This window comes from Drosophila erecta, unplaced genomic scaffold (genome assembly GCF_003286155.1).
Source record: "Drosophila erecta strain 14021-0224.00,06,07 unplaced genomic scaffold, DereRS2 tig00000126-arrow-pilon, whole genome shotgun sequence".
NCBI lineage: Eukaryota > Metazoa > Arthropoda > Insecta > Diptera > Drosophilidae > Drosophila > Drosophila erecta.
The window spans coordinates 2714398-2731856 of NW_020825209.1; the positions used below are offsets into that span (position 1 = coordinate 2714398).

Sequence of the window (17459 nt, forward strand, 5' to 3'; positions counted from 1 at the left end):
TAGATATCCACTAACTAAACAAAATGTCCGCACGTGTAACGGGAAATGTGTTTACGATACATACTACTATATATACCATATATACATATATATGGTACCCCATCCCCAATAGACCCCCATATCGTTTAAATGATGCGTAGGCAACCGCCCGCCAGGAATGCCATTCAAATGACAGACTATAAATAGGCATTCAAACAAACAAGTTGGCCAAAGTGACTGCAATCGAATTCCCAGAACAATGCGACCGACAAACGGGAACGAATTTCTGGGAAAATAAACCAACAAAAGCTCTGCGGAATAGCTGGGCGGAAGGACCCCACGGTCATATGGCGAAATGGCCAGCAAAATGTCAGAGATGCATAATTTAAGGCGTGTGTTATTCCTTGAAAACTGCCTAGAAAACTGCCAGCTGAATACATACAAATTGCTAATGAAATAATTCCAATTTTTTTATGCCAATTCCCTGACAGCCTGGACTAACTCGCTATATTATGTCAATCAAAGCACATCGTGATTGGATGGGGAAGGACTGCTTTCTTCGCTCTCCACTTCGTCCATCCAGCCGTTGGCCTCCTCGGACATGGAGCAAATAAGCCTCAACTTCTCCTTAATCCTCGCGATGCATTTTTCGTGCTCTCGAATCCGAGTACTGGTGTCTAGGGCCTGTTCTTGCAATTCGACATATTTATGTGTATCCTCCAGCAGTCGATTTTGAACCATTTTGAGCACGCATTTAAGGACTCTCGAGCCCACCTGGCCAACTTCCTGCTCCTGTTTGCCCTCTTTGGGTGCCATTCCCCGTGCTTTTAGTTCTGCATTCCACATCAATAGCAACTGTCGAGTTGAAAGCACGAGGTCGAAATGCTCTTCGCTCGCGGTACGGTCAACAGCTTCCATTTTCTTAAAAAAAAAAAATTTATATATATATTCTCGAAAACAAAATTTGGAATTTTGATCAAAATTGTCTGAAGCCTGGTCGAGTACTGACTGGAAGTCGTATGTTGATAATGCTCTAAAATGGCGCCGCATGCTTTCTTTCAAGTTTCGAAATATCAGTGCCAGTTGGGTGGAAACAATCAAGTTACCTTAGAGCCTTGATGATATCATCATCACGAAATAGCGAAACGTAACCATATACATAAGATAACCCTATGTATCCGATTAGCACCTGTATAATGAGCTCTCATTTCGCAGTTTTACAAGCACATTGTGCCACAAATCGCTCAATTGTCACAGACTGACCGATGCCTGGACTATTTGTAATTAGCAGGACTAGGAGTTGCATGCCGCATCGCTTCGATTTGGTTTTCCCTGGTCGATGCTCGAGCTGGCGAGCCAGGAGCAGGCAATGATTATTTGATTAGGCGACAGCGGCTAAGCTGATTACGTATACGTAATGCACCGCGAACACCTGAACGCAACTGGGATGCACTCAACAACATACGGCTAATCAAAGTGGGTGTGCACGATGGGGGCGGCATGGCCGATGCACTGTGAGAAAAATAGCAATAAAAGGGTCATAAAGTGGCCATACATGCACATGTATGATTGTCCTTTAGGATTGAATACTGTAAGATAGCGTGCAAGTTCTCAGTGTAGCTCTGCGGACAGACTCTCGATTGCAAAGTGGTTCTGGTGTCGGATGTCGCAATGGCGTCACTGTTGTCCATTCAGGTGAAGGTTGCCTGTCTGCCGATTGCAAGGGCTGTACACTAGTCCCTGCACCCGCCACCCGCCACCTGCCACCTGCCAGCACCCATCACCATCACCATCACCCATCCCTTCCACCATTTCCACTCAGTTAATTAGTGCAATTGGAGTAGCTGGTCGTAAATACGCTGCACTTCATGGATTGGCCCAAATTTATGGCATTGACACGTTTCAATTTCGCCCACAGCAGCTGCGTTTTTTCCATGGCTTTTGAAAGCATTTAGATAAGGGTAGAGCTAACAGCGAATTAGTTACTTGGATTAAGGGCAATAGTTTTTCTTTTCCCCACTCTCGCTTGCAAAAGAAGTTACTTAGCAGTGCACCTATGACTGTGACCCTAATAGAAACCGACTCGTGTAGCAGTTAATTACATATTTTGCACACAGCACAAAGAAATTTGTTTTAAAAGCTAATTGGTAACCCTCTCACTACCTCAATGGGCAGTTTATATGCGACGTTCGTATACGTAATGTACTGCAAAGGTATTAAATAAAGTCCCTTTTGAATGGGGATCGGAAAATGAATAAGCAACGAGAACTAACGACGTTGACAATAAAACTTACAAATTGAATAAACAGAAAAATATATATGCATTCTGGCAAATGGAAAAAAAAAAGATGAAAAAATGGTTGAAAATGGGGAAATTCCCGAGAGCGTTCTCACAATTCATTTGACGATAGTACCTCGCATATTATCCACTTAAAGTGAGAGACAGGGATGGCAAGGGTTAAGAGGGCTGGGCAATGTCAATGCAATTGCCTCTTCCCTTCTCTTTCGCCCTTTATTTTTTTATGTGTATGTGTAATTAATGCGCTTAAAAAGTATTAAAATGACATTATGCTCGCAGCTTACAACTAAAGCTTGCAGTCAGGAGAAAAGGGTGAAAAACGTGGAGAAAAAATACGAAAACAATATTTATATATGTACGGCAGGAAAGGGACAAAAGGGCGCTGGCAAAAGGGACAGATAGATGGCAGCGAAATGAGACAGCAAAGCACAAAGGCCAGCAAACATAAAGAACAAACTGTAACGAAAACAAAGTGGAAAAATGCGAAACGGGAAAATGAAAACAAACTTGTTTTTCCAATGCAGTCATCACAGGCAGCTAGAGAAAAGTTTTTGGAAAAACCAAAGGCGGCGTGCACAGAATTACAACTTTGCGATGGGATGGAAACTTTTATGATGGAAAACTTCTCGACTGCTGTTGGCATTTCCATCAGCCGTGAGTTTTTTCGGTGGATGGAAGTCAGGATATTCAGTCAGGAAAATTCATCCAGGAGCCCGAAATCAGATGAACTCGTCCTGCTCAAAACAGAGATACACGAGACAGTGCGACTAAATAATAAACCAGCGCCAAACTTTTGGACTCTGTCGCTGACAATTGCCCTGCCATTTTGGCGCTCCAATTTGTAACTTGATCGCACTTTTGTTCCATCCTGGTACTAGTATTTCAACTGTATTTACTTCTTTTGTTTTACCGACAAGACGTACATCCTTTTATTTAACTCGAATTAGAAAATGTAGATCTTTGCCCCTTCACTGCAATCATTTTGTTCATGATTAACTGGGAAAGTAATGACCTTCTTTATTTATTTATTTTTTTTTTTTTGTGCTACGAATCATTTTGCTGACTTGGCTCCATTATTCCTGTCCCACGAATTAACCGACTCCCGTTGTCGGGGGGCTTATCTATCCGGTTATCTAGGGCACATCGCATGTCCTGCGGTTCCGTCGACCTTGCCGCCTGCTATTTATACGGCAAAGTGAAAGTAAATCAATTCAATTAAAAGCTCATCAAATATAATTGTGCACGGCAATCGATAAAATGTCTATTAGACCTGCTCACTTAGTCGCAGGCAGCTCAATTCCCACGTCCAATTGGCATTGCCGTTCCTTCTGACCACTTTGTGTCCCGTAAACATAAGCGGCCATTTTACGAGCTCAGCGAAATTATCGACAAATTAGTATAAATGCCCCATGTTCCATTGCCGCCCCATGAACCTATACGTCCATCGCAGTCAGGGAAGAATCCTGCACATGCCCGCGAGAATCTCGGCCTGGGTTTTTGGGTTTTGGGTCTTTGGGCCGCCAGTTTTGCATTTTTGGGCCGCTTTTCCATGCCGAGAAACCACCACGAGGCCAAAGGTTCTCGCAAACCTTTGTCGAATCACAACACGCAAATTGTGTTTTCCCCTTTGCATATTTTCATACCCTCACGGAGCGTGAAAACCACTGAAAAGTGGATGTACTAATTCAATTATCAGTATCATCATGGGCGACTTAAGGCTATTTCTTTTTGCCATTACATGTGGGCGACTTTTTTCAGCACAGTTATTAACTGCAAACTTAGAGGATCTTTAATAAGCAGACCGATAAAAGATTGTATTAAAGCTAAATTAATTTTACAGAGCATTTCTGGTGTCCTTAATTTGGGCGCAAGGGAGAACATTGAATTTCCATTTTTCTTTTTCATTTTTTTTTCCCCCCCGCTACTGTTTTTGTTCCCGCTCTGTCACAGATTTTATATGCACAATTTCACCAAAGGACCAAAAGGAAAGGGCATTCGGTATCTCGAGTTGCGTACGCCCCATGATAATGTATTGTTTTGATTCGGGGAATTCGAAGTGTTTCACGGCCTGTGGGGCTAAAAATAAAACCACCGCCAGAAAAGAGAGAAGCTACGTGCCCCAAAAGTCCGCCAACAGCTGTAAGCCATATGACAAAGCCTGCTTTTCCCGTACACTTTTTTTTCGTTTTTTTTTCTTCGTTTTTTGTTGTTGAATTTGATAAGGTTTTCGGGCCGATCTGCTGTCAATGTTGTTTTGCTACGCTTTTTTTGTTTTTTTTTTTTTTTTTCCTGGCGAGCCACTCCACACCATCCACTTTCCTTTGTTTTATTTCGGTTTCGTTTAACTTCTTCTGACAGTTGCTGACAGTTTGTTTGAAGGATGCCCGTGCTGCTGCTCCGCCCATCATTCGGTTTTGATTTGCCTCTGCCACGCCCCTTGCCCTTTGATGCCCCACTCGCCCCTGCCACGCCTTCCTCAACGCCTGCAGCCTTTGGATTTCTCGGGTCGTCTTCTTTTCTTGACGGATGGTGCGTGCCTAAGCGAGTTTCTTGTCCCAGGACTTTGCATATTCCCACACATCACGTATACGCCAGGGTCACCTGGGTGTGTACGCATGTGTATGTATTCGGCACTGTGTGCGTGTGTGTGTGTGTGCGTAGGGCGTTGGTGGTTAATGATATGCCAGGCAGACAAGTGGCTTAGTGTCAATGGTGACTTTTATTTGCTTACAACCAATTAAATTATTAACTATTTCAAAAAAAAAAAAAAAAAAAGCATTTCCTTGCTGAATTAATAGGGCTGCTTAATTCTCTTAGTGCAACTTAATCTAAGATACTGTCCTGAAAAGCAAGCATATCAATGGGAAATTAGTCGGAAAGCCAACTGAGTCCAGATGCAATGACGCAGAATATGTGAAGTACAACTCAAATAAATAGAAACGTGATGGTTTTTCTTGCTTCAATTAAATGGAAAAAAAAGCTCATTTGGCACCATGGAAACATGCAAAAGTTTGCAATTTCCACAAAGCGGAATGGCGATGGAAATAACTCATGTTTGCAAACACACGAAGCTAGCATCTGGCAATTTGTTAAGTTATTTGCCATATTTCCTGTCGTTTTCAAATGCGAAATGCATTTTCAGTCAAATCCTTTCCTCTCAACTTTCAGACACACTAGCCATCTCTGTCTCCAGCAGTCCGGCCATCTCTTTCTCCATTTCAATTTGTGCACAGAATAATAGAGGACTTGTTTATCAGACGTAATTACTTTTGGTCCTCCAAAGTCAAGAGAGAAAAACCCATTTGGTTTTCGGTTTTGGATTACCTTTGCCGCTTGATTGATGTAATTGAGCGGGGCGCCTGATTGATTGACGAACTGACTGCATGAGGCGAGTGTGCAGTGCCATCAATTTTGATGGATGCCCGGAGCCATCGGCAAGGTCAAGCTGTGTGACCCCTGACCCCATACGCCACCCCACCCCGCTCCACTCCACTCAACCCATTTCATTCGTTCAATCAGTGTCCACAGTTCACTGTTCGAATCGGTTGCCTTGTTTCTCCCTTTTGGCTAGCACCAAAAAAGCGGGCACTCAAATATTTTACTACCTGCGATTCCCTTTGCTTGTCTCATCAAATATTTAAATGCCAATTTCACAAATATTCTATGGCCGGCAAATTCAATTTCCTAAGTGTAATGGCAGCAACAATGGCAAAAAAAAAAAAAAAAAACAAAAAAAAAAACTGTAGCGGTAACTTATTGACTCAGTGGAAAAAAGCTGGATTTAAATAACACAAAAGTAAATTGAAAATACAATGTAAATGTACCGAGATACTTACGACCAAACAAAAGTATGTAAACTATTTACTAGTGAAATCAAAACTGCAACAGCAACATCAAAAGATTTTCGATAGAATAAAAAGCTGAGTGAATATTGCAGCAACCTTGCCGTTACCAAAGCAATTTTATTAACTGCAATTTCAACAATGTTTACAGATACCCAGATATTGCAATGAAAATGCAAAAATAAATGTAGATGCCACTCGGCTATAAAAGCTGTATCAACAATTGTTACAACCATAACCATGAGAGCAACAAAAAGCAATGACAATGGCTAGTAAACTTCAATTCAAGAAGAAAAACAAAATAGAATGCTATAGTCCAGTTCCCCATCAGATACCCGTCACTCAGCTAGTGGAAGTGCAAACGAGAAATTTCAACATTTTCTGGAATGTGGGCGTGGCGAAAAGATTTTTGTAAATCTATAGAAATTTACAAGATATATACAAAAGTGAAAAAATACCACATTTTTCCAAAGTGTGGGCGTGACAGTTTTGGACGGGTATATTTGCAAAATAATTAAATTAATAAAATGTTCTAAATTTGAATGCTGATTTTTAGAGAATTGCTCCAGAAACATTTAGAGGTATGCCACTTCAAAATCCGATTACGATAAATTGAGTTATGGACTTTAAAGCTTCAGCCCTGGGCCATATTTTCATTTTTTCGAATTCTTGCAAATCATAACATCAGAAAAAATTACAAAAATATTAAAAAAATTAAAATTCTAAATTTGAATGCAGATTTTTAGAGAATTGCGCCAGAAATGCTGGCTTAATCTCAAAATTCTAGATTTAGTAGTTCCTAAGATCGAGGCGTTCAAACGGACAGACGGACATGGCCAGATCGACTCGGCTATTGATCCTGATCAAGAATATATATATTTTTATATGGTCGTAAACGCTTCCTTCTGCCTGTTTCATACTTTTCAACGAGTCTAGTAAACACTTTTACTCTTCGAGTAACAGGTATAAAAACAAACATTTGAAAATGTCTAAAACTTTATAGGGCATTAAGAAGCGCATCATAATCATAAAAACAAAAGCTTGTGCGAACAAAAACTCTTAGCAGTTGAACTATTTAAAGTATTGCCAGATATGACATTCAGATAAAAAAAAACAACTTTGTAAACAATGAAAATAACATACTATTGTATTGTTTTCATTTCTAGCATCAACAAAAAGCGTATAAAATCGCATAGCTATGACTACCATATTACTCATGTTGCTTAACAGGTTAATCTGTATAAATGCGTGATATTATTTACAACGCAATAAATTATCTTTTATTTTATCATGCGTAGTGCAACTGCATACCCTCACCAGAAAAAACATCTAAGGTTCATGTTCACCAGGCCACTGAGACTTTAAAATACTTCTGCGACATGCATTTCGTAACTTCTTGAACGCGGTTCCTAAATTTCTCCTTTGTCCAACAGCCATCAAAAGCCGAAATGCCCCCAAACTGAAGATAGTTGTGGCACCCACATCCGTACACCTGTAACCGTGCACTGCACGTATGTGTGGGCTTAAGCTATATAAATGCTATATCTATGTGTTTCTGTGTGTGTGCGTGTATTCCCCATAGATAATAGTAAGTACATGCAACAGAAGCCGCGAAAGGATGCCTGCCAAGTTTTATGGCCGCAAAGTATGCAATAATAAATTGAGCAATTGTCGCTGGAAAAGGAAGGGGGGGTGGCGGGGTCGGTGCTGGGTGGTCGGCAGGTGGGCGGGGTGGCGTGTCCTCTGGGGCTGAGGCTGCCACTTGGCGCGCACGTAATGAGCATATTTGTAGCACACTTCTCGGCATACGTGTGCGTGTGCGTGTGTGTGCGTCCTTTGAGGGAAAGTTTATGCAAGTTATTTTTACTCTGTAACCCGGAAAGTCGGCAGCCTCACTTCACCCTACGCCCAGGAACCTTCGAGCTGCTAGCCGAATTTCCGCTCGATTCCGGAGGACGCAGGTGCAGGTGCTGAGGCGTGGCACTCGCCGAACGGAAAGCAAAAAATATAAGCGAACAAAAAATAAGAAAGGAAAACCCCCAGCAAAAGGACTGTTGTCATACACTTCTTGGCACAAAAACTCCTGGGAGGCACAAGTGGAGGAGAGGGTGCTCTGCACCAATATAGAAGGACGATTTGATTTCGTTTCGTGTTGTTCCTTACCGCCAGCGTTTCCCGCCCTTCTGCTCCTTTTCGTGCTCAAGTTCCTTTTTTTTTTTTCTTTGGTATCTGCATTTAATGGTCGCCGGTAAAAGATGAATTCAAGTGCTTCGATTTCGCGAAAAGTGTTGTGTTCGAGGGCTTTGAGCCAGTGAAGAGGTCGCTTTTCAGGGCGGTCTTATAACCTGGTACTCGGCACTTTAATGGGTCGTGCCATAAATTCGCATTTTATGGCAGCCACTCCATTGAAAATGGAATAAAGGCATCAAAGCTTAAAACTAGTCATTTCCCAATAATATATTTATATATATATTTTTGAGTATTTATGCAGTTGTAGTACGTTTCCTGCCTGCATTTTAACTAGAGTCCATTGATGGCCGTATCCTTTCACCTCGAGCACCTTCCTCCATTTGATCCGTCGTCCTTGGAGCTTCCCTTCTCCCAATTCGCCAGTTGAAAGTTCAAAAGCGCAAAGAGCGTAAATTCATTAAACATTCGTGGAGCGGGCGTGAAAGTATTTTTTGTGCGTTTTTTTTTCGTCGTTTTAGACTCCTGGCTGTGCGCTTGTTTGTGTTTGTGTGTCTGGCTAACAAGCTCTCCAAGTTTAACAATGAGCGAAATTTCGCAGCTCATTGAATTTGAAGTCATGTGTAACACGACAGCGGCGTCGAAAAGAAAGCGGAAGAAATCACGGGGCTGCCAGTAATCAGTCAGCTATACATATATATATATATATATATATATATATATAAATTTATACTGGATATACATGTGCATTTCGTATATATGATAAAGCTGGAGGGAGGGGCGGGCGGTCACATAAATGTCACACAAAGGACTCCGACACCCGTGAAGAGCGTCTGTCCCAGACTCCGCATAAATAAAAAGTAAAGTAAATACAACGCCGCCAAGGCGGCGATCTAATATGTACACACAGAAAAATGTTTAGCTATGAAAATATGAAATATTGCTTTACTCTGTCTATCAGTAAATGGGCTTTAATTCTCAATGTAGCTACACAGTGACATTGTGGGATAAGCACTAGAACGTGATCTCGAAAAAATGTAAAAACCTACTTAATGGCTGTTTGTAGTTATTTTAGGCCATCGAAAGTGGAACGTGATGTTTCCGTGTAGCTAAATTGAAAAGCCAACAATGTAAAGTACAGCAACAAGCTGCAAAAACGGCAGCCACTTGAGTTTTGTCCCCGAATTGGAATCAAAGTCAGGTGCACGAGGCCATGGCCATGGTTTTCACTGGGTGGTGGAGCGGTTTTCAGTGGGCGCCAGTAGTGGGTGGCCGTTGGCGGGTGGCGGGAAGTCCCCAAAGTGCGTCAAAATCGAATCGTAGCGAAAAAGAACCTGCGGCCATGGCCCTGGCAATGTCGTCACTCGCTAATTCCATTAGTCTTAGTTTTAGATGTTTCTTGGCTTCCGGCTGCACCGATTCGATGTTAGTTCAGTTGTCTATCAGCTAACAACCGGATCCGTAACGTCTACTTTTGCGTAAAATCCAGTGTGCTTAAAAAACTGCTCCTGCGAGTCCTTGTTTAATAATTTGCCTGCACCTCCGTTTGGGGTAAAGTTGTGCCATGTCAATGAGACAACTTTAAAGTGAATTTTTGTTTTCATCTTTTTTGTATTTATTTTTTTTAATGTGTCGAACAAGTGTGTGTAGATTGCAAATTGGCAGGCGGATTTGTGCGTGCGAAATAAGTTCAATTCGAATGCTAATTTAATTTGAAAGTTTTTCCCCTCTCCCAACAACAAAACTCATTAAACTTTATGCCAAAATTATTCGCAAATTGGCAGGCGATTCGCATTCCTGTAGCTTATGCTCATTCAGAATGCAATTTCAAAATATTCCACGATTTAATTAAATTATTCACTGTCTTGAAACAGACCTTTCAACCTTTCTTTATTTAATCAGTTAGGCAATTTTAAATTGACTCACCTCATTTTCTATTTAAAGGCAGATCGAAATTCAATTTACTAAACGTTGTAGTCATTTAATATCCAAGGGCAGTCTTGTTATCGCCCCAAGTTTCTGATGCTAAAAGTGGCATACCTTGCATAATTAATGGAAGACGATACTCCCTCTTGTAGATATTTTACCACAAATCGAAATTGAGAATTATATAATGCACTTGGACACTACAAGCTGACTACTGATGGTCATCGGAGACAACTTAAAAGCATTTTATTGAATTACCTATTGTAACATGAGCAGTCAAGGCGCACTCCTGATTTTCGTTTCATACACTGCGATAATAGAAGTACTTAGTTTGGAAACTATGAAAAAGTAACAGTTTGATTAAGAAGTCTCGTCGATTTTAAAAGGCTCTATCTGAATTATATCGAATATGCATTTTTTTAAATGTTTTAACCCTGATTTAAATTGGGTTTTTTTCCGCAACCGCAGGATGCCCATGTCTTCATTTGGTTTGTGGCCAGCCGCACAATTATTATTGCAGGAGTGCCCAAACGCACAACCCCAAAACCCGTTGTGCCTGTCATGTCTAATGGTCGAAACTCGTTTTACATTTGCAGCTGCGTCGAGGATTTTGAATAAAAGGGAACCTGCCGCTCTTAAGTCGAGGCAGAAGTGCAGCAAGTGCTGTCGGACCAAGTTCGATTATCCGGAAGCGGACCATGTGATCTTCTATAAGTGCACACATCCGTTGGAAGCATCGATAGATAGAGCCAGTATATACTATGTCCGGAAACTAAGCCGACAGCAAGGAGAGATAGAGAGAGAGAGTGAGAGAGTGAGAGAGAGTGAGCCAGTCAGGGGGACAGATCTTGATCTGGCTTAGATAAATATCGCATGTGCACGGCAACGGAAGCGTCAGCGGCAACGGCAACGGAAACAGCAACGGAAGTGGAAACGGAAACGGAAGTGGCTAAGCTAACGTCACACAGTCTGCAATAATGACCAAGAAGTACGAGTTCGATTGGATCATTCCGGTTCCGCCGGAATTGACCACGGGCTGTGTTTTCGATCGCTGGTTCGAAAACGAGAAGGAGACGAAGGAGAATGACTTTGAGCGCGATGCCCTCTTCAAGGTCGACGAATATGGATTTTTCCTGTACTGGAAAAGCGAGGGCCGTGTAAGCTACAACACTTATTTAAAGTATTACAGAATGCGGTGGCTAAGAATATATTTTCTTTGCAGGATGGCGATGTCATAGAGCTCTGCCAAGTGAGCGACATTCGTGCGGGTGGAACACCAAAGGTGAGTGGATAAATCATATTTATTCCGTGCGGTTATATTTGATTACCAATTAATCCAAATCCAATTGGCAACAGTATTTCAAATCGCAATTCCAATAAATCAAGTTTTCCGCGAATTTGTGGTTTTACAACCATAAAATGGTCAATTTATTCTTTACAATAAAACAATAAAATATATTTAAAGGCTATGAGGGATTAAAAAAGAGACGCCTCACAAAAAAAATAATTTCCTGGAAATAAATTATGTTTTTCACTGATTTATATTGCGGCATGTTTCGCTGAATTAGTGGGCTTAGAATGAAAATTTAAATCATTTTTTGCCGCTGTTTAATTAGTCGATTTACTGTCAATAATGAAACACAATTAACGGCGGAGGAAATTGTAAACTTTTTGTAACAATTAAATATGTATTTTTTCAGAATTTTGTTGCAGTAGCGAATTTGATCCCATATCCGATTAGTTAAAAATACATTTATTTATTAAATTTTACATTTTACTCAATCAGTGTTTATTGTTGAGCAATTGGCTTCTGTTTAATTTTTTGTGCTTTCTTCTTTTCACTGACTACTTTTCCCAATTTCGCCTTTTGCGCGTATTTTCTCCGCCAAGTTTTGACTAAGTGCAGTTGGTGTTTCCTTTATTTTTTCCTATTTTGCTGGCAGGATGAACTATCACAAAGCCATAAAACTGTCGCCTGAGTGTGTGTGTGTATGCGTCGGTTAATGTGTCAATATGTCACTTTTGCTCTCAATTGTTTTCAGCCAGCGCCATTTGTGGATCAAAGTCGCCGTCTTCGACTCGAAACGCATTTGTTCCATGCGCTAGATTTATTGTCACCGACCGGCCACGCCCCCTTCTATATATTCCCTTTAACCCGACATATGGCACGTATATATGCCATTTACCAGGGAGTATATAAGGTGGGAGGCGGACTGATAGAGTGACGTATTTGTTTGTTTGTCTGTCGCCGTCTCCTAAATGAAATTTATGACCGAACAGCAACAGCCCGAAATGAACCTCCATTTGGGCCAAACCATCTATACGTCGTCGGAGTACCCCACACATACATATGTATATAGAGGGAGAGAGAGAAAGAGTCTTCCATATATATTTATGGCCGATGCAGGTGCTGCCCCGAGACTCAAACTAATGAAGACTTGCTGTCCAGTTTACCCCTCTGGTGCCCCTGTCCTTTTTTGACACACTTTTCCGAAGGGAGAGACTGAAAGTGAAACTGAAACGATGGCTCGGTTGAGTGCATCCAACTGGCAACCAATAGGTACGCCCATATTCACTCCCATGCCATCACATTCAGCACAGCCAGAGGACACACCCAGTGCTGCACATTTGGGTTTTGGCGCAGTAGGATCCTCCTTTATGAATTCCTCTTTTCGATTAAATCGAAATTTCTAAACTTGGAAGTGTATTGAATTTCGGGACTTATTTTTACCGACTTTTACTATTGGAAATGATATTATAGCTTGCATTCAATAAGCTCTAGCTACTTTCTGAGCTCGTCTTAAAGCCCCTTTGCAAATTTTCCGCCCCCATCCTCTAAGTACGTTCTCTTCAATTTGCCTTTAAGCCTGGGGCAAACCCTTTGACTATGCTGCATGTGGGTTACAGGTGCATCTGGGGAAAATCAAACTGAATTGTGGGAAATGGAGAATGGGCACGGCGAAAGGGACTACTAAGTGGCTTCCAGCTGCGGTCGCCTGTAGTGCGGTAGTTCAATCGTGAACAGGTTGGAATGCAAAAGGAATGCAGTTGAAAAATATCTAAACAAGTTGAAGCTTCAATGTACCCAAAGTGGAAATAGACAGTATAAAAACTATGTATTTTATGGAAAGTATAGAAATATCGTTAGTAGAGATTTTAATTGCAGGCGTAAAACGAAAAAAGTATCTTGATTTTATTACAAAACTTCAAATTATTTGTATTCATTTTCTGGACAGCATTTTAACCCTTCTTCTACTTCAAACCGCCAACCTCTTTGTGTTCCATTGATTTTGCTCTGCAACAGTCCTCGGAAAAATTCAATTAAAATACAAAATAAACACCAAGGAGCAGAAGTTTCAAGAAACTCGTATGATGATCACAGCTGAGTGCGTGTTTGTGCCAAAACTGTTGACCACAAATAAGATGCCCAAAAAGAAAATGCCAACTGAGTGAAAGCAACAGACACAAAATGCAAAAAGTTTTCAGCCCAAAGAAAACATGGATGGGGTTTTAGTATATCATACACTGACAAAAACGCCTTGCGGGCATTTCTGGTTGCTGTGTCAAGTGGTTCCCTTCTGACACCTTTTTTTTCTCCGTGTCTGTGTGTGAGTGTGTAAGTGTGCGTTTAGTGCTCTGCCATCACTTGAAATGTTTGGTCATCAATATTAAATCAGTGAGCGACACACACAGGCAAATAAATGAAAGAGAGGGGGCATTAGGGACAGAAAGAGAAAGAGCGCAAAGTGTGCGACTTTAGGGCGAGAAAGAGACGGCGTCATTCAGTCAAAGAGAGACAGAGTGCTTCCTGAAAAGCCTTGCACAATGAACCATTAAAACTTGCTTCGTTTGGCAGAGGAAAACCGCATAAAAAAGTCTGGAAAAGAGTGGGAAAAGGAGGGTAACAGAACCGAAAAAAAATATTGAAAACGAAAAATTTGAGCGTGGTTGCAGTTTTTCGTTATTGCCCCCGACTTTTCCTGGCTTTTAGTTTGCTGGCGCTTTTCAATAATGCACGATGCTCTGCAAACGTAACAAAGCGAGTGGCACAAAAAAATAAATAAAATAACGAAGAAAATATATATATATGTATATATATAAGGTGAAGGAAGGAATAAGGGAACAAAACTTTTATAACATTTGCTTTCACTTTATTTGGTTCAAAGGAGCGACAGGGGATAAAATCGTGGAAGTCTGACTTATTTAGCACTCGAAAGTCTGCTGCTTTCTTGCCCAGACTTTCCTCACAAATTGCACTTGAACTGATTGAGCTATTGTGCCTGTGTGTGTGTGGGTGTGTGGGTGTGTGTGTATGTGCGCGCCTTAGGGGTGGGGAAAATTTCTCAATGGGGTCTTTGCATAATTCAACTTCCTTTAAGAAATTCACCATTTAAGTGGAGGACTTTGAAACAGCATTTAAGGTGGTAAACAACAGGTTTCTCTCATACAATTGCACTTATTTAATGACTATGGGTTAGGAAAATCAACTGTTTGAGGTCGCCATTAAGGATATTTTGCCTTACGATTTAATATGTCCACAATTGGTATACAATTTGGAGCAAGATAACAAATGTAGCATACTTTTTCGGGCTCTGAAATGTACGTACCTGCACTTTATTGGACTGCGCAACCATTAAATTGAAATGCTGGCCAAAATTGAAGCCAATTGAAGCTGGCAGGAGGGGAATGTCGAGAGAGAGAGAAAGTACAAAGCATTTAATTGTTGCTGACGGCCGAAGGGAAAATAGAATGAAAATGTATTTGTTTGGCTCCGCGAATGCTGCACAAATGTTGATAAATGTTCTGTGCAAGCCTTGATTAATGATGCGACTGGAGATTAATGTTCTGCGATGGCGATTCCGATACACAGCATTCAGTCGAGATGCGCCAAATTGCAGTCAAATGGGCGGCCACGGGGCGTATGCGCAATGTGCAGAAGAAATAGCTGAGCTGATAATTACTATTTGTATTTATTCTACTCCGACAGGATCCGAAGATACTTGATAAGGTGACGAAGAAGAACGGCACCAATATACCGGAACTGGATAAGCGATCCCTGACGATATGTTCGAACACGGACTATATCAATATAACATATCACCATGTTATTTGTCCAGATGCGGCAACAGCCAAGGTAAGTCACATCCTAATAGGCCGGAAGCGGAAATGACAGGGGTAATCAGGGTCAGGATCTTCTACCCATATCCGTCATTTACATTTCCCTATCGCGACTCAGTCCTGCCTTCCATGTGTTTGAAGTGCGTTTGAAAGTATACAATAATATAGAAAACACAAAAATACAATTAATTAGCCGTACGCAGTGTTTGCTGCTTCAAATCTGGGTGCTGCAAATCTTCTGCGGAACGTTTACAATGCTCCAAAGAGCGATGCAACATAAAACAAACATTGAATGCTCGTAGAAAGCAACGCGAATGCAGATATGCAAAGAAACTGATATCCCTCATTGAAACCACACAACCCTTCTATCGACTCTTCTTTTAGATCTGGCTAGATGGCATACGAAAAATAACCCATAATGTCAAAGCGAACAATATCTGCCCCATGATGTGTCTGCGGAAACAGTAAGTGGGCGTGTTCACTACTTACCTAACCACTTACCCCATCACTACCCCTAACCTTCCCTTACCACCACCACCACCACCACCACCTTTATCCCTTCCCTTAGCACTTGCTGTCTGTCATTGTTCACATTATTGCAACGGCCTCGGTTCTTCCCTTCGTCCTGCATCCTGCATCCTATGGCCCATGTCCTTTCGCCTTGCCACATTACTTCCACTTGCTGCACCTCACTCGATTACACTGTGTACATAATTGCATCGATTGTTCCGTTCTCTCTGTTCTGCATGCTGTTCTGTTTCTTCTTCTTTATCTCGTTATTGTTGTTGCTGCTTATGTCGTTCTCCTTTACGATTGTCTACTCTCTCTCTCTCCACACACATATAATCACATATATATCTATATACAACTGTCTCGAGCAGAGCTGGCAAAAGAACTTGCGTCTCATAACGCATAATAATCGCGCCACGAATGTGTGCCCGCGCGTCAATTTGATGAAGCAGTAAGTATGGTCGCACTAAAATAGAAACACAAGTTTAAGTGAATATGACTCTATGGCACTATGCATTTGTTTTCTATTAAACTGCCCTGAGAAAATTGAAATGAGACCGTATTTTCGATCGCTTGGCCGTCTGGTGTCATATAGTCATAAGTAGAAGGGCTTGAGTAAGGGCAGTACAGAGGGAAAAATACTCACATTCGGTAAGTAGCTAATGATCTAGTGTTGTAAAACGGATAGTTTTAACTGCTGAATATGCGATAAGTACCTTTGCTTTACCCTAAACCTGGCATTTCATGCGCTTCATTTTGATTTTAGCGAGTGTGTGACTTTTCTGTCGTTATTAATTTCCCAATTGCTGATTTCGTAATGCCGAGTGTTCCAATTCAATCCACGGCCCAGGAACTCGACTTTCTATTACTCCCAATATCCTAGTTGATTATCCTATTCCACGGGTGCGTTTCACGTCTAGCACAAAATAAATTCATTTTATTTGCATTTCCTGTGCCACACAAAGCGGGCAAAGTGAAGAAGGTCGGGGGAGATGAAGTTGGTCTTTTTTCCACCGAAGCCATCATGAATAATTCCAGGTGGTGTGGGTTGGAGCTGCGGTGCAGTGTGTGTGTACTGCTTGTTTGGTCAAAAGGCTTCATACCTTATGCGTAGCACATTTTGAAAATAAAGGGTATTATGGGTGTCAGCATAAACAGCGAAAATAAAGAAATTCAGGATGCGATGTCAAGCAAACGCAGCAGCGCATTTGCGTTGCTGATAGTACAGTTTAAAACGGTTTTCCTTTTTTTAACAAAAATAAAGGAAAATGTGTCATTAGCTAAACTTTTTTTTACATCTTCATATAAATAAAAGACTTTTGTAATTGAAGGCCCAGAGACTTTTTGCTCTGTGTGCTTTTAGCAAGCAGAAATGGTTTTAGTTGCAGCTACTAAAGTGAGCGTTTCTAAAGTGAGTTTTAATCAAATGGGCGCTGCAGTGAAAACTGCAACCTCGTCAACCGAAATTGGGTTAAACTGCCCAAAGTTTGCTCGACTCTCTGCCGAAAGACAAGTGCAGCGAATGCACTCAATGGCCAATGTTCGCTGGTCGATGGATGGTGGTCGGTCCAAGGGGTTCAAGGGGTCCAAGGGGTACA

The 17459-nt window shown here is 41.3% G+C and overlaps 1 protein-coding gene across 4 annotated transcripts in view; it reads left to right on the forward strand.

The window, feature by feature from the left end:
- Positions 1-17459, forward strand: part of LOC6551005 (1-phosphatidylinositol 4,5-bisphosphate phosphodiesterase) — a 41797-nt gene that overhangs the window by 16607 nt on the left and 7731 nt on the right. For 3 of the 4 annotated variants that reach the window (XR_003408008.1, XM_026981586.1, XM_026981587.1), the window contains exons 3-6: positions 10830-11390; positions 11456-11515; positions 15221-15367; positions 15736-15815. Coding sequence is in view for 3 of the 4 variants with exons in the window: in XM_026981586.1 (XP_026837387.1) it covers positions 11211-11390; positions 11456-11515; positions 15221-15367; positions 15736-15815 (467 nt within the window). In the remaining variant the exon portion in view is untranslated. Of the gene's footprint in view, positions 1-10829; positions 11391-11455; positions 11516-15220; positions 15368-15735; positions 15816-17459 lie in introns of those variants that run through there. The other variant, XM_026981588.1, reaches the window with a different exon arrangement.